General features: G+C 45.0%; 1 protein-coding gene across 3 annotated transcripts in view; it reads right to left on the bottom strand.

Annotated features, from left to right (window-relative positions):
• FARSB (phenylalanyl-tRNA synthetase subunit beta) overlaps positions 1–25,667 on the bottom strand; it is a 75,533-nt gene that overhangs the window by 7,984 nt on the left and 41,882 nt on the right. For all 3 annotated transcript variants that reach the window (XM_066281122.1, XM_066281124.1, XM_066281123.1), the window contains one exon: positions 12,421–12,576. In XM_066281122.1, the coding sequence (XP_066137219.1) occupies positions 12,421–12,576 (156 nt within the window). The remainder of the gene's footprint in view (positions 1–12,420; positions 12,577–25,667) is intronic.

Below are 25,667 nucleotides of genomic sequence, written 5' to 3'. Positions count from 1 at the left end.
CACCCAGAGTTATTTCTGTGACACTGCGGTGGATCACGCACCCTAGGGTTTAACAAAATGTAGCATCTATTCTATGTCGGAATCTGCTTTTTCAACCTGGTGTACAGTCACACTTCTAAAGACATTTTTATCACATTCCATTATATTTATGTCGTGGTTTGCTAAATGATTCTTTAAGCATTTTATGTTGGAGTTTTCTAATTATCCACTATTATCAATAGAAATTCTATAACATATAATTTTTTGCTCTTCCTCAGTTTCTTTACCTTTGCCCAAAGTAGTACCACACAGGTTAAAAATAAATAAGTAAATAATATAATAAGTAAATAATATATATATTTATATATGGATAATTGTATAGCCCATTCTATGTATATCAACCTCTTAAACAATGGACTTCTGACAATGGTGGTAGCAACAAATCACAAACATAATGTAAGATTCTACTGATCTCATCTTGTACCACACTGATTAAAAACTACTTTCCCTTGTACAGTACCAACTACCACCTTCTTTTTGTAGTTCCACTGGTGGGGAAAAAAAAAGGTCTCAAAGCAACCTAGGTGCCTGCCCTGTGGTGGTGCTGTGGATAAAACATCCACCTGGAATGCTGAGGTCGCTGGTTCAAAACCCAGTTAAGGCACATACGAGAAGCAACGACTATGAGTTGATGCCTCCTGCTCCTCACGCTCTTCTCTCTCTCTCAAATCAATAAATAAAATCGTAAAAAAAAAAAGCAACCTAGGAAAAGAGCTCCAGGAGGTACACTCTGTTCAGAGAATGCAATTCACAAGCTCAGTGCCATTAGAGGTTCAGAGAACAGCCAGGAACTTTCCTCTTCTGGAAGGTGAGTGCCAAAGTCTAGGAGGTAAGATGACAGCACTGTCAATAACACTATTATTAATATTAATAGTTATTAATATTGATAAAATGGGCACAGATGAATGTCAGACACATCAAAGCAGGCTTCGCAGAGAAGACAACAGGAAGCCGTGGAGCTGAGCAGAGCAAGGCATGTTATCTTACAGTTCTGCTCAAGTGTTCTCGCTTTATGGGCTTCGACATCGCTCAGAAGAAATCAGAATATTGTAACGACATGGCTTACTGTTTCAAGTAAGGCAAGTAAATAACTACTGGCTGTATTTGCTAAAATACTGGGCACTTTCGTTATTCCCCAAGTTTCTTCTTTCACCTCTTCCTAAATATGCTCTTTTCACATGAGGCTGGCCCTCCAAGTATGCATGGCTGTTACCACGGTGGGCTCAAGGGCTGGGTCAGTGATTCTAGTCCACTGAATTAACCGTCCTTGTTGTTAATACCTGAAACTTTTATAAAGGGACCCAACTTTTCTCCTTTCCCATTTAAAAGAAGGCTGAAAACTAGAGCATCTTTTAAGTTCACACTGATATGTATCAACTGTAACTGAAGTCAGATCCTTCCTTGAAAAGAAGTATTTTTAAAAGGGTACAGGAGAAAAACGAGAGTGCCTGCTGCTAGAGGAGGGGGAGGGGGAGGGGAGGAGAAGGAAGAACCAGGAAGACACAAAAAGGCTGCAAGTCCGCCACGTGCGGCCGGCTAGGGCTCCACAGGCCAGGTGCGGCCGGTTAGGGCTCCACAGGCCAGGTGCGGCCGGCTAGGGCTCCACAGGCCAGGTGCGGCCAGCTAGGGCTCCACAGGCCAGGTGCGGACGGCTAGGGCTCCACAGGCCAGCTGCTGCCTCACGGTGGCCCGGCTGGCCTAGCTGTACCCTCGGCAGGAAGATTATGTTCCCGACCCACGTGAACCAGCAGGTGCTTCAGAGGTATGTCCAGGAGGAGGGAGAGGTGCTCAAGACACTCATGTGACTATTAGAATTTCTTTCTCAAACTGGTCAAGGTGAAGATATGGCTATTCAACACCAAAGTGAAGTGAAATAACTTGTCAGGACCAAAACCACAAGTGGGGCTCACTGAAGTTCAACTGCCTGCCCCTCATCCACAAACGTACTGGGAACACTGTCAGTGAAGGTCAGTGCTTGCAATGATATAACATACAGAAGACAAATTTAAGCCAGAAGGCAGAGAGGAGTCTCTAAGTGGAGCCGAATGCAGGAGAGGAGAACAATACTGCAGATGAAGGACCCTCTGGACAAACACCCGTATCTGATGCCTCCCGCTGCCCCCAAAGGCCACAGTAAATATGCAATTTAACTTTTAAATGAAACAGATTATGGCTTAATATTTTAAAAAATCAGAGCACGCGTTAATTATTAATAAATGCCCGATTCTTGTTTGTTAGAAATATTGGGGAAATGGTGGTCAAAAGTAATTTTTCGTAAGTTTCTAATTTCCTCTAGATAAATCATAACAGATGGTGAGTGAGCTATTAGCTACTGACAGAGGGAGTTACTACATCAAACTACCTCTCTGGTTCAATTAAGCAAAGAGAGAGCAAAGCAGACTGTGGAAAAGGCGTTGGGATCCAGTGGAATGACTTCATTATTCTGAAGGACAAAGAAGAGAAGCAAAGTTAGAAGACAAGAAGAAAGCTGGCCCCAAATACATCACTCCAAACAAAGGCTGTGGGTGGGAAACCTGGTTATTACGTTGCCATGTGCTCTGAAAGGAAGGCAGATACCAACGTTTGCTCCAGCTCCGCTGCAAATGGGGTCTGGATGCTTACTTTTATATATAATGTTTTATTGAAACTTATAAAAAATCCAACACCCAAATAGAGCATCAGCTAAATACTGTACAAACTTCCTAGATAGAGCATAAAGATTTCCTTTCAGAATCTCTCTGAATCTTATACCTACTCTGTGACTAAAGTCTTACCTCTATTTCTAATGATCTGAATTTACTTACAGATAAAATAAATTTACTTTAATGTTGTGAAGGACTGCAAACAGAGTAAAAGGGATGGGCTGATCAGGAGATTATCATGGCAATGCTGATGCATATTTGCAAATTTCTTGAAATGTTTCTCAAGAAATTTTAGATCTATTCCTTTATGAATTTCAAAAAGCCTTTACCATACAACCAAGTAAGTTCAGGAAATTGAGTATCTGTACCATTAAAAAAAGTCAACAATTATTTGAAAGCAATGTGTATCAAAAAAAATCTGTGGGAACATTTGAGATCTTGCTCCCCAGAATGTTATCAATTTGGCTCAAACAAAGTCTTATAACAAAGTCTGCAAAGCATATAGAAAAAAATAAAACTGGACCTATTCCTCGTATGTACTCGGGATAAGTTACAAACAGGTGAGACATTGACATGGAAAGCAATGAACCATTTAAGCACTAGAGAAAGCACGGGAATTCCTCCTTAATCACAAAGCGGGAGAAATGTCCCTAGTATGACACAAATCCTGAAGCAATAAAGATGAATGAAAATTACCATATGCTTTTTAAAAAAAATCTTTATGATAAAAAAACAAAAAATACTACTCAGCTATAAGAAAAGATGAAATGCTGTCATTTGCAACAACATGAATGGACCTTGAGAATATTATGCTAAGCAAAATGAGTCAGTCAGGAAAGCTAGGAACTATATGATTTCACTCATATGGACATAAAGCTGAAACTTACAGACACAGACAATGGTGTGGTGGTTACCAGTGGGAAGGGGGTGGGGAGTAAAGGAGAAGGAGGGGCCAAATATACGGTGATGGTGACAGAAGGTGATTTGACTTTGGGTGGTGGACACACATGCAATACACAGATCATGTATCAGAGAAATCTACATTTGAAACCTGTATGATGCTACTAACCAATGTCATTCCAACGAATTGAGTTAAAAAAGAAAAAAAACATAACTGAAGACAAAAGATAAAGTTTCTAAAAATAGAGAAGACAAATACTGACAAACTTAAAATAATCAGACATATGAACAGGCAGTAGTAAGGGAGATCCAATTAAAACTACAACAGATACCACTCTTCCATCTGAGATAGAAACTACATACGAGCCCAGAAATGTATTTTCTACATCACTTGCCACTCACTGAACAAGAGCCTTCAAAGTGATCAACTCATTGCCAGACTCTAAAAAGTCCTTTCCGTTTCTCTTCCAGAGCAATTCAGCCCTACCCGGATCCAGAAGGGGGAGGAAAAGTCAGCAGGGGGTGTCCTGCCCGAGGGGGAGGGGAAGACATCCACAGGTGAGCGGCTACGGTCCTGAGTCGGTCAGAGTCTGAGTGATGAGCAGGGCCAATATGCAGAGAAGCTGGAGTTTAGGTCACAAACAGGGGCACTGATCAAGTAAATAAATAAATTAGAAATAAAGAGAGCCAGGTTTCTCCCTGTTGGAGAAAGGAGGTATAAATAGGAACAGGAGAAAACTGGAAAGAACCCTGAAGGTCTGGGCCAAAATGGAAGTATTGTTGTGGACTTATAATCTTTAAAATATATATAGATATATGCATATACACAGGTGAATAGCAACTCTCACCCCTTACAGCAGTAACACACCCTAAATCTTGGCTTTTAGACACCATTCCTGGCTAAGTAGAACCAGGATGGAGAAACAGAGCAGTGGAAAGTTCCAGATAAGCCCAGTATATCTTCTTGTGCCCAAAGAATGGAAGTACTGTAAGGGTGGATTTCAAACTTTCTTTTTAAGACAGGGAACCCTTTGTTCGAAGTATATATACAATTTTTTTTAATGGAGGCCCAGAAGACATTTAAAAAACCAATCCTCTAAAATATATTCCCTGGGAATAGCCAATGTCTTCATTAGCTGTAAAAATGCAAACCGGAAACAAATGCCAGCGGTGAGCCAGGGCCTGAGAGGCAGCAGGACGCACGCATGCCCATGAAGTGGAAACACGTGAGGCTGGCTGGGGCAGAACCACTGTGCATGTGGGGATAAGAGTGAGCCGCCCAAACTGTTTAAAAGTCAAGAGTAAAGCAGTTGAGAGACAGAGAGAGAAAATGAAAGAAAAAATAATTCTACTAGTAATTTTAAAATAACTTAGAAGTTAGTAAAAGGCGAAAGATTTATGCGATCTGAAGAGAAACCAGAGTTAGTTTGAAACTTGGCTCAGTCATCTTAGAGCTAGGTAGCACCTCAATACTGCCAAGGAGTTCAGGCAGGTAGAAATTAAAATATGACGTGTAGGTTAAGATTAGTTTCATCTTCGAGAAAGAAAACCCCATATATCAGAAGCTGAACAAGACAGACGTTGGTTTCTGGCTGCTGTCATAGCCAGAGTGAGTGCCCCTGGGAACTTGCTTCATTCTGGGCCATGTGCACAGCCCGGTGCTCTCCGGGCACCAGCCCTCCCGAGGGATTCACTCAACATGTGTATCTGTTTCTCTACCCGCCCATCCATCCTCTTAATCCTTTTGGATTACAGCTGGCCTGGCCGCATAGAGCGCTGGTAGCAGGTTTACCAGAGCACACCGTGCTCAGAATTCACCGGCCAGGGCTGCAGGCCCAGCACGCGGCAGCACACCATGTCCAAAACCACCACGGCCAATGGTGCACCGCTGCGCGAGGAGAGCGAACCCGGCCTTCACAGGGAAGACAAACCCCCACGGCCAATGGTGCCCTGCTGCGCGAGGAGAGCGAACCTGGCCTTCACAGGGAAGACAAACCCCCACGGCCAATGGTGCCCTGCCGCGCGAGGAGAGTGAACCTGGCCTTCACAGGGAAGACAAACCCCCACGGCCAATGGTGCCCTGCCACGCGAGGAGAGCGAACCTGGCCTTCACAGGGAAGACAAACCCCCACGGCCAATGGTGCCCTGCTGCGCGAGGGGAGCGAACCCGGCCTTCACAGGGAAGACAAACCCCCACGGCCAATGGTGCCCTGCCGCGCGAGGAGAGCGAACCTGGCCTTCACAGGGAAGACAAACCCCCACGGCCAATGGTGCCCTGCCACGCGAGGAGAGCGAACCTGGCCTTCACAGGGAAGACAAACCCCCACGGCCAATGGTGCCCTGCTGCACGAGGGGAGCGAACCCGGCCTTCACAGGGAAGACAAACCCCCACGGCCAATGGTGCCCTGCCGCGCGAGGAGAGCGAACCCGGCCTTCACAGGGAAGACAAACACCACGGCCAATGGTGCCCTGCCGCGCGAGGAGAGCGAACCTGGCCTTCACAGGGAAGACAAACCCCCACGGCCAATGGTGCCCTGCCGCGCGAGGAGAGCGAACCTGGCCTTCACAGGGAAGACAAACCCCCACGGCCAATGGTGCCCTGCCGCGCGAGGAGAGCGAACCTGGCCTTCACAGGGAAGACAAACACCACGGCCAATGGTGCCCTGCTGCGCGAGGAGAGCGAACCTGGCCTTCACAGGGAAGACAAACACCACGCTGCAAAAGCCACACTCAAGTCCTCTCAACTTTCAGAACCTGAGCCCTTGAAACAAGCTAAAAATGGACTTCTTTTGTATCCTTTTGTATTCGGGCCATGTTCTTTCTGTAGACTACTGAAAGCCAAGGTCTAGTGTGGAAACCGGGTGATTTTCAACCTTTTTTACACTTGGGGACTAGTGAATACAGATTTCAGGGACCACTAAGGCAGAAATCACCCTGAACATAAGTGAATCTGACTAAGAGCATTAGGTTTACAATCTTCACACAACAGCAGGGTGGTAGCACATCCGTGGACTGGCAGGTGAACACTGTAACCGCTGGGTGAACACTGTAACCCTGGGGTGAACACTGTAACCACAGGGTGAACACTGTAACCGCGGGTGAACACTGTAACCGCGGGGTGAACACTGTAACCGCGGGGTGAACACTGTAACCGCCGGGTGAACACTGTAACTGCCGGGTGAACACTGTAACCGCCGGGTGAACACTGTAACCGCCGGGTGAACACTGTAACTGCCAGGTGAACACTGTAACCGCGGGGTGAACACTGTAACTGCTGGGTGAACACTGTAACCACCGAAGCTCTTATCAACACTGCAGCCCGTGGTGCACAGCTGTGTTGGCCGTGTAACGGTCACTGCTGTTGTGTTCAACACTGCCAAGCCTTTTATCCCCTCTTTGAACTGTATTTGAAGCTTGCCTCAAACATGAAAAATAGGGAACTGAAAGAATAAGTACTGTTTTTATGCAGAATAATAAGGTCAGGAAGCTTAAAAACTTGCAAACCTTTTTTCCTTTAAACCTGACTCTGTAACAGAATAATGTCTTTGTAGATGGTAACTAAACATGGTTGGCATGCAGATCCCTTCAGTCTAGTCCAGATCGTGTTATGCAAATCAAACCATAAATGGAACACCTTTATTTCAACAAAGTTGTTCAGCACATATCCCCAAGCTCACATTACACTAAAAACCAGTGTGGACACCAGGGAGACACCACAGTTTTCACCCGTAGTTTTTAGCTTCTGAAATCTCTCACAGGTGTCCTGAAAGAGGGAAAAGGTCATGACCTACAGGTCACGTCGATAATCATTAGGTGTAACTGTAACAGAAGGCACCGAAAAGCCACTGTGGGTACATATGGTGCAGGATTATGTGACTGTTACTTACAACGTTCTTTTCCACTTCACAAACTAAATTCTGAGCAGCAGGAACACAGAATGGTCAAAACTAAAAGTTATATAACTTCAGTCCATCAGAGAGCCTGCCTCAAGTTAAAGCTTTTTGTGGAATTTTAAATAAACAAAACTGAAACGGGTGACAAATTAAAGGAGGGAGAACGCATTCCCAGCCGCTGTGCCCAATCCCGCAGAGCCCACGGCCTTCTAGAAGAAATCGCTTGGCCACCGATTCGCCCGGAACCACATACTGTTCTAAACACAAAATGTGGAGAATTTTCCCTGCCCAGAAGTGGTTCTTGAAAAGGATAAACGCATTTTAGCATACATAATTTAGTTTGCAACAAACCCCAACGGCCCAGGGGAAGCAGCCGGAGAAAAGCACACACGTGGGCCGCAACAATCTGCTCTGAAGCCACTGAAACACTCGAGCAGACCGCTCTGGAGACACGGAAGACCTCTGCAGTCTGCTGGAAACGTCAAGGGTGCTTCTTTCTTTGTTTCCACTCCACAGCTGACCTTGTTCTATCAGGAACTCGACAGCACCTCGCCTTATGTTCTGCATCGCGCGGTGCTCAGCAAAGGCAAACCACGCAAGGCTCCGCGACCACACAGGGCTCCAGTCGGCAGAGGCTGGCCGCCGGCAGACTCAGCAAGGTCATACGCCAATGTCAACAGAACTCCTCGGGATCGATGTGACGATCAGTCAGATGAGTTTCCAGACTTCTCTTACAGGGAGCAGGGTCAAGTTCCTCAAAGGGGAACCTAGTTTCTGTTCCACTTCTCCCTGCGCCCAGACAAAGCCACACGACAGGCAAAGGCGTGGCGTTCATTAAGGACAGAAATGAGGATTGGCCTTAGCAGGAATCTCTGGTGAACAGACTCCGCTCAGTTACAACTGCAGAGCCACCAGGGATTTTAATTATTAAAAGGTAAGCCATATGCCAGAGTAACAGAAGACAACTCAGTAATCAAGAGTGGGAAGAAACGGTAGCTCTTAATCTCTGTACTCTTTTTGACACTCAGAAGACTTTTTCTTTGCAGAAAAGGCTACATGCAAAATATAAATTTGAAAAAATGATGTAGCTACGCACACCCCAGCAACCAAATTCTTTTGTTTACAGATTTACTCAGGAGATACATCTTTATAATAAATAGAAGCTCATATGTATATGAAATTTTATGAAGTAATCCTGATTTATTCTGATAAGCCACATCTTTAGGTTTTAATTCTTTCAACTATAAAAAAATATCATATTTGTCAAGGGATAATCAAAATAGATTTAGAAATCCCTACTAGAAATAAAGAACTATTTATTCATACTGGCACTGAGTCCCTTTGGCATGATGGCCCTTACAGAAAACATTCTGAGAAAAATGATGTGGCCAATGCTGGCGACAGAGACACTGAAAGAAAATACACCTGTCTTTTTTTCAGAGAAAGCCTCTTAGATGTACTGAAATCTGTGCTGATCCCGGCCACACATACGTATAAAGAAGCCGAGCCAACACTACTCAAATTCCGAAAGCCAGGACATCTCATACACGGAAAAACTTTAAAACATTACAATATTCTATCATGAGTCAAAGTGAATTCAAAGGGAAACATAAGCTTGACTCTGTCCTCATATGTAATAAAAACCACAGTAACAAATTGGCTTAAAACACTGAACATAAAGATCTACAAACACATCATAAGTTGTTATAATTTATGAATGTATCTAATAACACAAATGCACCATAAAACAAAACACTAGACACCTACATATTACGGAAATGAGGAGCTAAGTATATTGTTTTGATGCTAAAATAAGTATGGGATTCAAATTAGTGTTAAGTTTAGAATGATTAAAATCTGACTTTAAAAATGGAGATCAATACATATTAGCTGTATCAAAGGTTCCAAGTGGCACATATCATGAACTTTTCCTAATGCTGAATGCTACAGTTTCTATCTTCCTCAAGTTTCTGAAATCAGTCTTCTCCTTCGTATAGCCATGGCCAACATTCAAGTTCAAGTCCTCATTCCAACTGCTCTGTATACACTATACCTTCAACCATCTCTTCACCTCTACTCTGTGCAACCCAACCTCATATTGCTGCCAGAATAATCCCTCTGCAGTACAGATCTAATCATAGCAAGCACTCATCTACTTAAAAAATTAAAAGCAGAAGCAAATTTAGTATTTTCCCACTAATCAGCTAAGATCCCTTCTTGTAGCATTCAGAACTATGAATATAGCCCTAAACTTCCTCCTCATTCTATAGTCAAACCAAACTGCCCTTGGCCATGTTTCACATCATGCCTGGCTTTGCTCATGCAGTCTGCCTTGGTCCTCTGTCCCCACCTATCCTTCTTTCCGAGGTCTCACTTCCCAGACACTCATGGAGGCTCTCCCAGAGGTCCTCGAGAAGTCGCACTCCCCCTTCTTTGGGGCCCTCTGGGCACCCGTTCACGCAGGCTGCCCTGAGAGCCGGTGTGTGGTGTCCCCCCGCTGCAGGCTCCGTGATGGGATACCTTACCTCCTGAAGCTGCTTCACGACTGGGAGCTCGGACTCTCTGGGAAATAAATGCCTAAGGTGCTTATTGAGGCAGGAGAGTCATTATATTCAGACATTGGTTTACAGAAACATCTTTAATATATAAGAGTCACAGCCTGACCAGGCGATGGCGTAGTGGATAGAACGTCGGACTGGGATGCAGAGGACACAGGTTCAAGACACCAAGGTTGCCAGCTTGAGCACGGGCTCATCTGGTTTGAGCAAAGCTCACCAGCTTGGACCCAAGGTCGCTGGCTTGAGCAACGGGTCACTCGGTCTGCTGTAGCCCCACAGTCAAGGCACATATGAGAAAGCAATCAATGAACAACTAAGGTGTCATAACGAAAAACTAATGATTAATGCTTCTCATCTCTCTCTGTTCCTGTCTGTCTGTCCCTATCTATCCCTCTCTCTGACCCTCGCTCTGTCTCTGTATAAAAAAAAAAAGTCACATATATAAGGATCATATCTACAATAAAGTAGTAAGATTTCTGTGAGACTTTAGAAGGTAAGGAAAATGTCACATCCACTTTCAGGTCGTTATTAACACAGATGGCCTTAAAGCAGAATTCTCGAAAAATCAACTGGTGAGTGAATAACAAGAGAAAAAATTCTGAACTATATCGCAGACCAGAGGGCGGGAAGAAGACAGGAGTTAATCTGTTAACAGCCACTGGCTGAAACCAATAAGACTGCTTGCTTACAATTTCAGCTCTTAACAAAAGAGAATGGTTCAGCAATGGATGCTGCCGCATCTTGCTTATGTGTGAACTTTTTACTGTCGCCCAGAGCCAATCCAAGAGCGTCGAGCACCTATCCCTTCCAGACTCTGTACCCCGCCCCACAGAACCTGCCCTGCGTCGCCTCCTCCTGCCCCTGGTCTACAGGTGGGGCCCAGCCTGACTCACTTAATTTGCTCTGCCCGGGTTCCTTCACTTGTCAAACCAAGACCCTAGATTTGATGAGCCTCAAAATTCAGTTCTAACACTCTAGAATTCTATAAACATAACACCTCTTCATTGGTTATTTCTAATCAGAGAAATGGTGGGAAACAATATTCAAGTTCTCAATTTTATTTGTCAGAAACACAGAACCCCCAAAATCTTCAACTTAAAAGGGCATATATATATTTCTGAGTTACTGCATTTTCAAAGGAGTCTCCAAATAAAAACAAACTAAAACAAACCAACACAACCACAAAAAACCATGTCAGAAAATAAAGCTAAGAGAAAAACAAAAACATGTCCCTCCAACCTCATACCACTACAAGTAACTGCTAAATACCACTTTAAAAATGAATGTTCTGGCCCTGGCCGGTTGGCTCAGTGGTAGAGTGTCGGCCTGGCGTGCGGAAGTCCCGGGCTCGATTCCCGGCCAGGGCACACAGGAGAAGTGCCCATCTGCTTCTCCACCCCTCCCCCTCTCCTTCCTCTCTGTCTCTCTCTTCCCCTCCAGCAGCCAAGGCTCCATTGGAGCAAAGTTGGCCTGGGCACTGAGGATGGCTCCATGGCCTCCGCCTCAGGCGCTAAAATGGCTCTGGTTGCAACAGAGCAACGCCCCAGATGGGCAGAGCATCGCCCCCTGGTGGGCGTGCCGGGTGGATCCTGGTCAGGCACATGCAGGAGTTTGTCTGACTGCCTCCCCATTTCCAGCTTCAGAAAAATACAAAAAAAAAAAAAAAAATCAATGTTCTATTAAAAATTTAAGAAGCCAAATATAGCTATAAAATATTATCAGGTATATAGTAGGAACAAGTGGTAAAAATATTTCAAGTTGTTTCTGGATCTCTTGCCTCACAAAATAAACTCAGACTCAAGGTATAGAAACAGGAGAAGCAAAGATTGCAGAATTCCTCGGACAATGGGAAACCAGCATGCTAACGGTATACATGCCCCATGGGTGGGCCTAACTTAAACTCTCCGACACTGACTGTACCATACGTGGGCTTTCACACAGGACGATGCCCACCCTTCCTCAGTCCATTTTATGACTTGATTAACATATGTCAGTCTTTCAGAATAACTTTTGGGTTTTTTCCTTCCCTTTTGCATGAAAGGCCCTAGACAGGTGACTTCTGAGTACAAATCATCAGTTTAGTTTGTCAAAGTCCCATTTGGACTTCTGGGTTCACTATGGCGCTGGTGGCCTGACGGTGCCCGGAACTTGAGGTTACCAACACTCCGCTGGAATGGAAGTCTACTGCACAGTGCAAGAGCTCTGGAAAGCGCTTTCTTTAAATGTAGAAGAAAAAGGGATATTTCCTAGAAGATACTAACAAATAACTGAAATGAGGCTCTTTCTCCCACCTCTCCCCAGATCGAAACCAAAACAAAAATGTTATCAAAAACAGGGCTAGGCCTCTTTGTTACGTTATTATCAATTCTGGATTCAGCGATCCCTTACCTTCGGATGCTTTGATCACATACCCCCCCTTCTTCTCACCGGGGGGCACATCAAGCAGCTGCATCACCCTGTCCAGCAGTCCGTGGATGATCTCAAACCCAGGGTTCTTGTTGTAATACACAGCACAGAGATGCCTGTAGTTTCTTGCACCTACATCTGAAAAAAATAAAAGAATTAGTCACTAGTCCACTTGGACCAGTATTTAAGAATCTGACTTCCCCAACACAAACTCGGGTAAAGTCAACAAAAGAGGAAACCTATTGGCAAACACATGGAGAACCATCTGACCTCAAATGCAAAATAAGGTGGTTTTTCAACCATCACATTCCCTGAGGGGTTTCTATATGGGGTAGGTATAGAAAACCCTCATTGCTGGCCTGGAACAAGAAGGCTTCATGGTGGCATAAACTGGTAAAACCCTTTGTAAACAATTTAGCAACATACATCAGAACCTTAAAATTTCATCATCTTTTACTCACAATATTATATACAAAGGAAATAATTCTAAATTTAAAAAAAAGGCCTCAGCCCTGGCCCGTTGGCTCAGCGGTAGAGCGTCGGCCTAGCGTGCGGAGGACCCGGGTTCGATTCCCAGCCAGGGCACACAGGAGAAGCGCCCATTTGCTTCTCCACCCCTCCGCCGCGCTTTCCTCTCTGTCTCTCTCGTCCCCTCCCGCAGCCAAGGCTCCATTGGAGCAAAGATGGCCTGGGCGCTGGGGATGGCTCTGTGGCCTCTGCCTCAGGCGCTAGAGTGGCTCTGGTCGCAACATGGCGACGCCCAGGATGGGCAGAGCATCGCCCCCTGGTGGGCAGAGCGTCGCCCCTGGTGGGCGTGCCGGGTGGATCCCGGTCGGGCGCATGCGGGAGTCTGTCTGACTGTCTCTCCCTGTTTCCAGCTTCAAAAAAATGAAAAAGGAAAAAAAAAAAAAAGGCTTCATGTAAAAAGATATTATTTCTGCACAAAGCATATTTCCAATAGTGATATTGGAAACCATCTAAATTGGGGAATGGCTACATATAATACAGTCACTCATCAGAATACTATGGGGCTAAAAGCATCTTTATGAAGATGTATAATAGAGCTAGGGCAAATATTTGAAATAGTAAGTGAAAGAAAAAGAAAGAATATACCATAGGTTTGACAAGTGTGAAGCAAAGAAGGGAATGACTACCTCAGAAGTTAGGATAGTGATCACTCCAGGAAAAGGGAAGGTGATCTGATGTGGGAGGCTCTGAAAGAACCTTAAGATACTGGCGATATTCTATTTCTTAAATGGAATGGCTACACTAGGGTTTGCTTTATGTAATCTTTTTTTAAATTTTATTTATAAAATTAAATTTAAGAGTGACAATCAATAGGAGTACATAGGTTTCATAAAGTAATCCTTTTAAACCATATGTTATATACACTTTTTACAATTAAAACAGAAAAACAGCAATATATGAAAATAAGAATGACAACTATGTAAATAAAAGCCAAACTACTCCACATGCAATAAAAAGACAATTACATGTTAGCAGAGTTTATGTTTGGGCAGGGATAACTTTTTCCAAGTTTCACCTATTTTCCATTTTTTCCCCTTGATTAGTATATGTTATATATATTCTGATTTTAAATTCAGAACTTAGAAACAATATTTTTTAAAAGGAAATACTGTTCATTTCCAACAGTGCAAATGAACCCTGATGGGTGACTGGGTAGATGAATTGCAGTTCATCCATACGGAATACTACTCAGCAATGAAAAGGAACAAACCTATTGACAGACTTGACAATTTAGGTTTATCTCGAGGGCACTATTGTGAATAAAAGAGGCCAGCCGCAAAAGGCTACACACAACATGAATCCATTTGTACGATGTTCTGGAAGAGGCAAAACTACATAATAGCAAACAAACAGATAGTGTTGGTGTGAGATTAGGTGTGGAGGGGAAAAGTGACTACAATGGAAAACACGAAGGGTTTCCAGGGTGACAGTAATGTTTGTATCTTGTAATGATGGTTACAAAAATCTAAACCCATGTTAAAACTTTTTTTTAAAGGACTGTGTAGCATCTAAAGGACTCAAATTCAATGGTGATCAACAGGCCCTTTAATAAATTCTAGGGGAGACCACAGCTCTAACACAAACACTGAACGAATGTTGGTTTCATTTCGCTTTTCAAATTAGGAAAAGAGAAAGAACAAACTAATGTCTACCAGGGAACAAACTGAAAATGAAAAGCTGCTTTATATTGCATACATTGAGCAACAGTTCCCCCACACTTATTCTGAGAGGAAAAATTCTGAGATGTCCTAAATTAAACTACAGTAGGCAGGACGCAAGGAAGAGATAAGAAGGGGTTAATCAGTTAACACAGGGGCAGTCAACCTTTTTATACCTACCATCCACTTATCTCTGTTAGTAGTAAAATTTTCTAACCACCCACTGGTTCCATAGTAATGGTGATTTATAAAGTAGGGAAGGAACTTTACTTTATAAAATTTATAAAGCAGAGTTACAGCAAGTTAAAGCATATAATAATAATTACTTACCAAGTACTTTATGTCGGATTTTGGCTAAGTTTGGCAGAATAAATCTTTATAAAACAACTTACTCTAGTTAAATCTATCTTTTTATTTACACTTTGGTTGCTCCGCTACTGCCCACCATGAAAGCTGGAACTCCCACTAGTGGGCGGTAGGGACCAGGTTGACTACCACTGAGTTAACAGAAGGGCCAAAACCAACAAATGACTGACAGCTCACATTTCTGAAAGTCTGTCCCAACTGCAGGAACTCTCAGGTGGCTGTTTCCTCAGTCACCCCGAGAAGAGCCGCCCCCAGAAGCCACCGCACCCTGGCTACACACGGACTTCCCAGACAGTTGCCTACAGCCAGTCCAAAGCACCAGGTACTTCCTTGCGGGCCTCTCCCAGAACCGCCCCCTCCTCTCCTCTTCCAGCCCCTACTTATCACCAGTGTAAATTCCTTCAGAACAACTTACACCCTTCTCTTCTCTTGCACACTCACTCTGTAAGCGCCCCGCAAGCCCGGGGAGGCAGCCATGTTGGCCCGCCCCCTCAGCCCGCTGCTGCTGGCTCAGACGCACGCCCCCGCCCAGGTCCCTTTACCGGCTGGCTCAGGGCTCTGGTTTCTGACGAACAATTCCCACTGCAGAACTGACACACATACTGAATGTCTTTTGCTTTCCAGATAGCCAAATAAAATATGGGTATTTTAAGACACTGTATCAACAACTGAAGTCATATTAAAATGAGCACATAAATAGGATGAAAGGAAAAAGGAAACTAATGTTGACTATCTCCCATATGGCAGGTACTTAGCACCTGCCTATCAATGTATCAATAATCTTATTTAATTCTCAAAACAATCACGTAGGCTAGGTTTTATTATCCCTGTAAAGTAGAATAGAGAAACAAAAGCTCAGGAAGATTTTGCACAAAAGGAAGCCAACTGTCTGGAGCTAACTATAATTAATTACATAGTTGTAAGTTACAAAACCAGGATATGACCAGAATCCTCTCTCAAATGCATGCTCTGTCCACTCTCCAGGGGAAATTCTAAATCTCTAAAGAATTTAGATAGAACCTCTATATCACCAAAGAATTTAGATGATAACAAATAATACAAGGGCAGACATATGTATGAGTATACACTGACCTCTTATAGTCAAAGATACCCATTCTTGAAATGTTTCTGATACAATAAACAGATGTTTGAGTTTTCTCAAGTTTTCTGAGAACTGTAGTTAAGCAACTGGAGCAAACTATTTTTAGATGTCAGTTAATTAAAGTTCCTAGCCACCAATGGTACTGTCACTCGTGGACAGTGCATTCTCAGTTAAATGCTGACTGATACACGTGAGACCTAACTGTTCTGGCCACGTAACATTTCTCAGTACCTGCCATGCTCCAGGCACTGCTCTCTAGGGAGCCTGAGAGGATAGGGGTCCAAGCCAGCACAGGGCCAGCACACCTAAACCCTCAACAAACATTTTCTGAAAACATGAACAAAAGCTTGGCAAGGGAGGTGAGCACACAGAAAAGACTATTTAACATTTAACAAGGCCATGACAAAACAATGGGCCACATTCTAAGTCAGCTGATGTGGGAAAGTGAATCCAGTACCACTGTCACTCTACTGTTTCCATCTGCAAAGATGAAGGAATCTGGTATCTGAAAGCTTTAATTGAAGGTGTAAGGGCAAAGACTAGTATTAAAATCGGGCAGGCATAAAACCTCAATAACCCAACCACATGCATAAACAAAAACAAGGGGTCTGATTCCCTGTAGGAGCAAACTCTCTCTCTCTCTCGCTCTCTTTCCCTCTCTCAGGCTCTCCCCCTCCCTCTCTCCTTCCCTAAGGGGGGAAAATGAAATGAAACAGAACTAAATTATCCCTTTCATAACACAGCGTTGCTCCTGGGCATCTCTGCCATGTGGTCCCCATTTCTTGGTGTCACATGCTTCCACTTGAGCACACAGGCACGCACTGGAACTATTTTGTTGTTCCATCTCTGCTGCGAGAGAACAGTCCAGCAGAAAGGCAGCACTCGGGAACCCAGCAGCATGAACCGGAAGCTCTGTTTTGGTAACCTTTGCCTTGGGAGACTTCTTCCCTGATCTCCAAATTATGTAAAATGTACCATTCTGATAAGAGGAGCAACAGCTACTTTGAAGACTTACAATTAAAAGACAAATGATGATCAGAATAATAGAGTTACAATAAAAAAGAGAGGACTTAAAAAAAAATTATATCCCAAGAAAAGTTTTAGGACATTTATTAGCACATGTACACACAAATGAGCTGCAGGTTCTTAGATTTTTTAGATTCAATTTTGCAATATTTAAAACAAAAAGCCACTGACCTTTAGGGCTTTGTACTCGATCCGCCATAAGCATTAGACTAAACCTGCTATTGAGGTGGCCTCTCTCACTCCCACCACTGATTGGCTGGTTTGTTACATTTCCCCAGCTCCCTCTCCCCTAGGCTTGTTGCGCCACACCTTGCTAAGCCAGTCCCTCTCCTGTGGCTGCCCCGAAAAAGAGAAAACCACACACTCAGCTCCGCCCCGTCCTCCCTGGAGAAACCGCTGGGTACAGTGAAATTCCCAGGACCACGTTACATCACCAGGTTCACTGACTGCACTCCACAAAATAAGAGCGCTCATGCCAAGATGAGGATTTGTTGTCAATGATTCAGTTCTTTATAACCCAGCTAACAGTTGTCATTGTGCCATCAAACAATTCCGTTTAGACAGCTCACCACGTGTCGGTGGAATGACAATGTTCTGCACAGAGCCGCCTAGAGAGGTCGCACTACCACCCACGGGAGGGCCGGCAGCTGCGCTTCTGCAAGCGGACTGAGCGGGCCCAGTGATTCTTTTTAAGATGAGAAAGGAAAAAGAGAATGGTAGTTGATGTCCCTTAGTAGATGCCTAGTATATACAACTCAAAAAAATTTTTTACAAACAATTCAAATTTTTAGAATAGGTTCCTGCGTGACATAGATCCTCTTTCACCGAAGTACCCATGATGAAAAAAGTAAATTAGGGGTGTTAGGTTATGTTATCATCTACGGCTCAAACTGAAGAAGGGCAGAGTCTTCAACCTCTCTGTCTCTATTTCTCACATTCTCCTAGAAGCCCAATACAGATGCCAGAAACAGCCAACTGGAAAAGCAAAAAGGCTTCAGGATAATCAGTGTCTGGTTCTGACCTGGAGACGAAGAGCCTGGCCAAACTCTGGAAACAAACAAAGCACCTTGAGTTTTAGTCTTCAATAAGCTGCTTTAATGTTGGTCCCCAAGGGAATGAAGCTTATACCTGAGAAATTCCGTGCAGTACTAAGTGATTCACAAGCGCTACAAGGATACCCTGAAGATATATACCTTAAAAATTACATCTAATATGGAAAATAGGTACCTTTATAGACGCCTGATAGGATTGCAAATTTGTAAAACAGTCCTTTTTGGAAGAGAATTTGATAAGATAGCAAACATTTAATGTGCATACCTATGGACCAACCAAGCCTATTTCTAAAAATATGTATTTGTGTAAGAGTATAAGGATATTCGCTGCATCAGACATGTTTTAGCAAAACCCTTGTTAACAATCTAAATGTTCATCAATAGTCTGAGTATGAAAATTATAGCGTAGCCATACAATGGAATATTATGCAGCCATTAAAAAGAATGAAGTGAACAGAATGTGTTCATAGGAAAAAGCTGGGCAGGTAAAGCATTAATTTCACTGGTGAAAACTAAAAATAAAAATGTTATTCATCCATATAGAATGGCTACATATAGAAATGCAGAACATACGGCTGCACATCATAGAAAATGTCCGGCAACTAAGTCTTAGGGTAGGATTACAGAGAAGTTGGATACATGTATTTTTCAAAAGTACTAAGAGAGTAGAATTATTTTTAAGTTACAAGTATATATTCATGAATGTTCTTAAGGATATTACAAATATATCTTTAATATCTAAAACAAATAGAAGAAAAGGAATATTTTTCCTTATAACGCATCCATAGTCTAGCACCAGAATACAGATTTTTTTTTCTTTTTTAAATAATGCTTAAAGCCAAGAAGCAAATGTAAAGAGAAATGTATGACCTTCTTAATGTATGAAGGAAAGAGTCATATCCTTATGGGTTGGCTTTTATTCAGTTAACATAAACCTGGAATGGATTTTTATCTATTAAAAAATATAATATGCAACGCATGACAGATCACATTATACTCACGTTAGCAGATCTTAACTATACAGAACCAAACACACTAAAATAAATTTCTATATTAAAAATGTTATTTACACAGTGAAGATGCCGTCACATATGCGAATGATGCTACTTCAAATATTGTTAATGTCAATGTTCCCTTCACCCATATTTTTTGAATTATTAATTGGAAATTCTACATGCCAAAGATATGAAGTAGTAAAATTAAATTAATGCAGACTGATGACATAAGCTCCCTTCAGACACCACATTCCACGTGTGGGTGCCAGATACCTGCCATTATTGGATGGCTGCAGAATTAATGGACAGTTTCTCAGAGCTGATGGATCTCACAAAGCTCATGACAAAAACAAGCGAAGAGTTATAGAAAACACTATAAAGATCGGGACTCTGTATTTTAGGGGGTGACCACAGCAGACAGATACATGAATGGTCCAAACCCAAAGCAAACAAAGGACAAACCAAATCATAGAAGGACGGTGAACTGTTCCGCTCCTGCAGCCACGGCGGCCCCGAGAGGAGAAAGAAACAAGAAGTTTAAATATATGTAGTGACTAAAAAAAGAAAAAATTAGGGGAGGAGGGCAGGGGGGGCTAAGCGGGGATGGGGGGAGACTTGACTCGGGGTAAACACACACTCAGTGTGCATACAGATGGTGTGCTGCGGACCTGGGCACCTGAAACCTGCGTGACTGTGAACCAGTGTCACCCCATACATTCAATTAAACAGAAGAGGAAAGAAAGTCAACTGATCAACAAATAAATAGATGCATTCTGCGGCTCCAAAGCCAAACTGGGCAAGGTAAGAAAGCAGCAGATGGGTCTGATTTAGAAAATGGGCTTCGGGGAGAATGTGAAATCTCAGAAGCTATCTGAACAGGGCCTTGGGAAGCAGACGACAGGCAGCTTGTACCAGGACGGCACGATGATGCAGAGAATCGGTCAGAGCAGGAAGTGAAGGCTTGAAGTAAGTGCACTTGCTAAGGCGAGTGGGGAACGGAAGCCTTGGAGAGGTCAAGGACCTTTAACTGTTCCATCTACTACAATAACAATTATTTCTTATGGAAGACAGAGAAAGAAACAAATAGGTTTGTTGTTCCACTGATTAATGCACTCACTGGTTGATTCCTGTGCGTGCCCTGACCGGAGATCAAACCCACAACCTTGGCGTACTGGGACGCTGCTCTAACCCACTGAGCTGCCTGGCCAGGGCTAAAGAATTATTAAAACCCCAAATTCTTTAAATGCAGTAGTTGAAAATGAAGTACATGGCAATTTGATTATCAGGGTTCTCCACAGATATATGTCAAACTGACAACAGGATAGCTGTTTTGTGCTCAATCTACATCATCCTCTGTACTCGACAGAGCCAAACGAAGTCATCTTTCTTAGTTAGGCTGTAGTTCCTCTTCAACTTAAACTCAACTCAGCAATGCATTTTTGCTGCCACTTCGGTGAGCTACCAGGCAGACCGGCAGCTTCCGTGTCCGTCACGGACTAAACTGTAAGGGCAGAATGCAGTCTGCACCTCGTAAAAAGCCAGAACGCTGGACTGCACAAAAGATAGTTGCTTTCCTGAGCACAAAGATTAGCAATTCACAATTAGGTCCTCTGTACCTCTAAAGCAATTTTTATGATTTTGTTTACAGTTTAGTTATCCTTAACATCGAACGGAAGAAACAAAAGTATTAACCGCTGGAACCGATCAGTAACTCACAGCAGCCTGACCGGACAGAGTCAGGCTGCCTCTCTGACTTTCCTGGTATCGCTGAAAATTCGCCCCACAGCAGTCTGCATTTAACTTCTCAGTCCAAAGACACACGTGTGCCCAACCAAAGGCATAGGCAGCTCAGTCCCTTGAGTAATGACTAAGTTTTTAACTGCTGCAGCAGCTCTCCATGGTTGGCTCAGCCTCAAAGAACAGGGGGTGTGCCCGAGTCAGAGAGCACTGCCCCACACTTGAGCAGTCCGCCTGAGGTAGGCACTAACTCGGCGGCCAGCCGACAGCGTCGCAGCCGGAGGGATGGAGGGGCAGTCAGAGTCCCCTCGCACAGGAAACTGTCCAGTGGGGTCGAGCATGGGAATGGGGGCCGGCAGCCTTTCACTCCTCTTACAGGACTGGGCGTCCGGCAGATTGTGGGAGGCACACTGAAATCCAGTCCTTCCTTTTTCATTTCTGGTTTGGAAGACACACTGGCCCACAAAAAACTGACGTGAGGCCGGTAGTGGTGGGTATTTCCTAAAGCTTACAAACAAGGTAGTGGCAGCTGTCACTCACTCGCTGGTCTGTGCTATACGGATACACTGCACATTCCCTCAGAGCACGATCTATAGAAACCTGTTCCCTGGTCCCTCTTCCCCAAGACGGGCAACTCAGCCTCTTAGATTCCAAGCATTCCCCAGCCAAAAAAAAAAAAGGAGAAAGAAAGAAACTGAAAAATATAATACTTTTTCCAGGGCAATGAAGGAGACCGCCTTGCTCGCTCTCACCACATATTTCCACCCCGTTTGCATCAGTAGTTTGGGTTTGTCTCAACGAATGAAAATCTGGGACCATTATATTAACTGGAAGCCTCCTTTACCGTTTCGCTTTTGATGGACTACATTGTTTTCTTTAAAATAGTTTATTATTTAGGAGGAAATGACTAATGTAAATCCAACAGAGACATGCTTACTGGTTTGACAGACTGTAAAAACATGTGCTCAATTCATTATAAAAAGTGGGCAATGAATTACTGAAAAAAAAAAACCCAAAACACAACATTCCTGTTTTTCTTAAGTAAATTCCCATATTAGTTAGTGCCTTTTGGTTTTCTTAACCCCAAAATAAAACTAGCTCAAAGCATTTTGGGTCCCCAGTGCCTCAGCAAGGTGACACTGATGTTTGAATGGCCAGCAAAGGTTTTCAAGTTACTCTCACAGAAAATTACCAAACCAGGGCGCCGGGTATCTGGCGTCAGGCGCTTATACCCTAATAGTAAAAGCAGACACAAAACAGTGCTTATTATGTAGCCGGAACTTTTCACAATGCAATTTCATTTAATCCTCATAAGCGAATGAAATGAGTCAACATCATTACCAAGGTACAGATGAGGAAACTGAGGCACAGAAGGATGAAATAAACTGTCTGAAGTTAAGCAGCAGGTGAGCAGCAGAACCACGCTTGAAACCCAGGTGCTGGTGGCAGTTTCCCCTCGGAACCAGAACCACAGAGCTGGGCTGCCCCGCCAGCATCCTCTGTGGGTACCAGACGGCAAGTCAGGAGTCCACGTGTGCACACTTAAAGTAATCCACCAGAAAGCTCCTTCTGTTACGAAATAAAATCCACGCTGACCTAAATAAAGGAAAGCAAATCTGTGTGTTCAAGATGGTGACCTCACCGAGCAGACGTACCTCCTCTCATTCCTCAAATCCCACTGATAAATAAAAAATTTCAAAGAAAGAGAATGAGGCCCTGGCCGGTTGGCTCAGTGGTAGAGCGTTGGCCTGGCGTGCAGGAGTCCTGGGTTCGATTCCCAGCCAGGGCACACAGGAGAAGCGCCCATCTGCTTCTCCACCCCTCCCCCTCTCCTTCTTCTCTGTCTCTCTCTTCCCCTCCCGCAGCCAAGGCTCCACTGGAGCAAAGTTTGCCCGGGCACTGAGGATGGCTCTGTGGTCTCTGCCTCAGGCGCTAGAATGGCTCTGGATACAACAGAGCGACGCCCCAGGATGGGCAGAGCATCGGCCCCTGGTGGGCATGCCGGGTGGATCCCGGTCGGGCGCATGCGGGAGTCTGTCTGACTGCCTCCCCGTTTCCAACTTAAGAAAAATACAAAAAAAAAAAAAAAAAAAAGAGAATGAACCACCATGAGGCAAGACAGCAAGCAGAAGTCACTATCAGCTGGGATTGGCAGGATGGGGAAAGCAGCAGAATAATCACAACCACACCAGGAGTCAAAGAGGCCTGCTAGAGATGGACTGTTCTTCCCGATGAAGTGGAGTGCAGCAGACACGCGTCTGAGTTACGAAGTGTATGGACTGGTTTGTGGGGTCATCGTCAGCAACGCTGCCGCACCAGGACTGAAGACCGGCCCTCTCTCACAGGGAGGTGGTCTCCAAGCACGGGCCTTGGGCAGAGTGGAGTCCACATCTAGGTCTTCCCAAGAAACACAGAGGGAAAAGAAAGTGAAGGCACCCATCCAGGACTGAATACTGTAAAGCAGTGTTCTGAACTGCTGATCAGCAGACCACTGCCTGTCAGCCCCACATTTCGTGCTGGTCCCTGAAAGAGTTAACCACCCTGATGTTGGTTAGGGTTAGGAGTTAGCGTTCAGTCGAAAAACACCGCTGTATAGTGCTCGAAAGTGCGCCCTGCCAAAAGTGAAGCCCTCCCGCGGGACTGCTGGGAGGCCAGCGTGCTCCTCCCCCTCACCCCTCCCCCTCACGTCAGGAGAGCAGCAGGGAGGCTAGCGTGCTCCTCCCCTTCACCGTCAGGAGAGCAGCAGGGAGGCCAGCATGCTCCTCCCCTTCACCGTCAGGAGAGCAGCCCGCTGTGAGCATCCCCCCCCCCACGCTCTGCAGGGAGCCCAGCGTGCCCCCCCCCCATCACCATCCGGACCTGGGCGCCTGCTGTGAGCAAATATTCCGGCTTTGCACAATCTGCAATGAGGGAAGAGGCCAACTGCTAAAGCAACATTCCAAAACCTTTGAGAAAACCTAGTGTAATTAACCTAATTCATAAATAGGTCTGAATCACTAAGCATCAAAACAAAACTCAAAGAACTAAAATGAAAGAAAACAAATCGAACAAGAAAAATGTGACATCAGAATGATAACAAGAGCTCAGCAGCACCGATGAAATGGTAATAGGTGTTTAGTTAGTGGTACTGACGGAACGGCATCAGGTGCTCAGTTAGCGGTACCGATGGAACGGCATCAGGTGCTCAGTTAGCAGTACTGACAGAACGGCATCAGGTGCTCAGTTAGCAGTACCAACGGAATGGCATCAGGTGCTCAGTTAGCAGTACTGACGGAACGGCATCAGGTGCTCAGTTAGCAGTACCAACGGAATGGCATCAGGTGCTCAGTTAGCAGTACCGACGGAACGGCATCAGGTGCTCAGTTAGCAGTACCAACGGAATGGCATCAGGTGCTCAGTTAGCAGTACCAACGGAATGGCATCAGGTGCTCAGTTAGCAGTACCAACGGAATGGCATCAGGTGCTCAGTTAGCAGTACCAACGGAATGGCATCAGGTGCTCAGTTAGCAGTACCGACGGAACGGCATCAGGTGCTCAGCGGTACTGTTAGCGGTACCGATGGAACGGCATCAGGTGCTCAGCGGTACTGACGGAACGGCATCAGGTGCTCAGTTAGCAGTACTGATGGAACGGCATCAGGTGCTCAGTTAGCGGTACCGATGGAACGGCATCAGGTGCTCGTTAGCGGTACCGATGGAACGGCATCAGGTGCTCAGTAGCAGTACTGACGGAACGGCATCAGGTGCTCAGTTAGCGGTACCGACGGAACGGCATCAGGTGCTCAGTTAGCAGTACCGACGGAACGGCATCAGGTGCTCAGTTAGCAGTACCGACGGAACGGCATCAGGTGCTCAGTTAGCAGTACCGACGGAACGGCATCAGGTGCTCAGTTAGCAGTACCGACGGAACGGCATCAGGTGCTCAGTTAGCAGTACCGACGGAACGGCATCAGGTGCTCAGTTAGCAGTACCGACGGAACGGCATCAGGTGCTCAGTTAGCAGTACCGACGGAACGGCATCAGGTGCTCAGTTAGCAGTACCAACGGAATGGCATCAGGTGCTCAGTTAGCAGTACTGACGGAACGGCATCAGGTGCTCAGTTAGCAGTACCAACGGAATGGCATCAGGTGCTCAGTTAGCAGTACCGACGGAACGGCATCAGGTGCTCAGCGGTACTGTTAGCGGTACCGATGGAACGGCATCAGGTGCTCAGTTAGCAGTACTGATGGAACGGCATCAGGTGCTCAGTTAGCGGTACCGATGGAACGGCATCAGGTGCTCAGTAGCAGTACTGACGGAACGGCATCAGGTGCTCAGTTAGCGGTACTGACGGAACGGCATCAGGTGCTCAGTAGCAGTACTGACGGAACGGCATCAGGTGCTCAGTTAGCAGTACTGACGGAACGGCATCAGGTGCTCAGTTAGCAGTACCGACGGAACGGCATCAGGTGCTCAGTTAGCAGTACCGACGGAACGGCATCAGGTGCTCAGTTAGCAGTACCGACGGAACGGCATCAGGTGCTCAGTTAGCAGTACCGACGGAACGGCATCAGGTGCTCAGCGGTACTGTTAGCGGTACCGATGGAACGGCATCAGGTGCTCAGCGGTACTGACGGAACGGCATCAGGTGCTCAGTTAGCAGTACTGATGGAACGGCATCAGGTGCTCAGTTAGCGGTACCGATGGAACGGCATCAGGTGCTCAGTAGCAGTACTGACGGAACGGCATCAGGTGCTCAGTTAGCGGTACCGATGGAACCGCATCA

Source organism: Saccopteryx bilineata, chromosome 5 (genome assembly GCF_036850765.1).
Source record: "Saccopteryx bilineata isolate mSacBil1 chromosome 5, mSacBil1_pri_phased_curated, whole genome shotgun sequence".
NCBI lineage: Eukaryota > Metazoa > Chordata > Mammalia > Chiroptera > Emballonuridae > Saccopteryx > Saccopteryx bilineata.
This window is presented reverse-complemented; position numbering and strand designations above follow the sequence as displayed.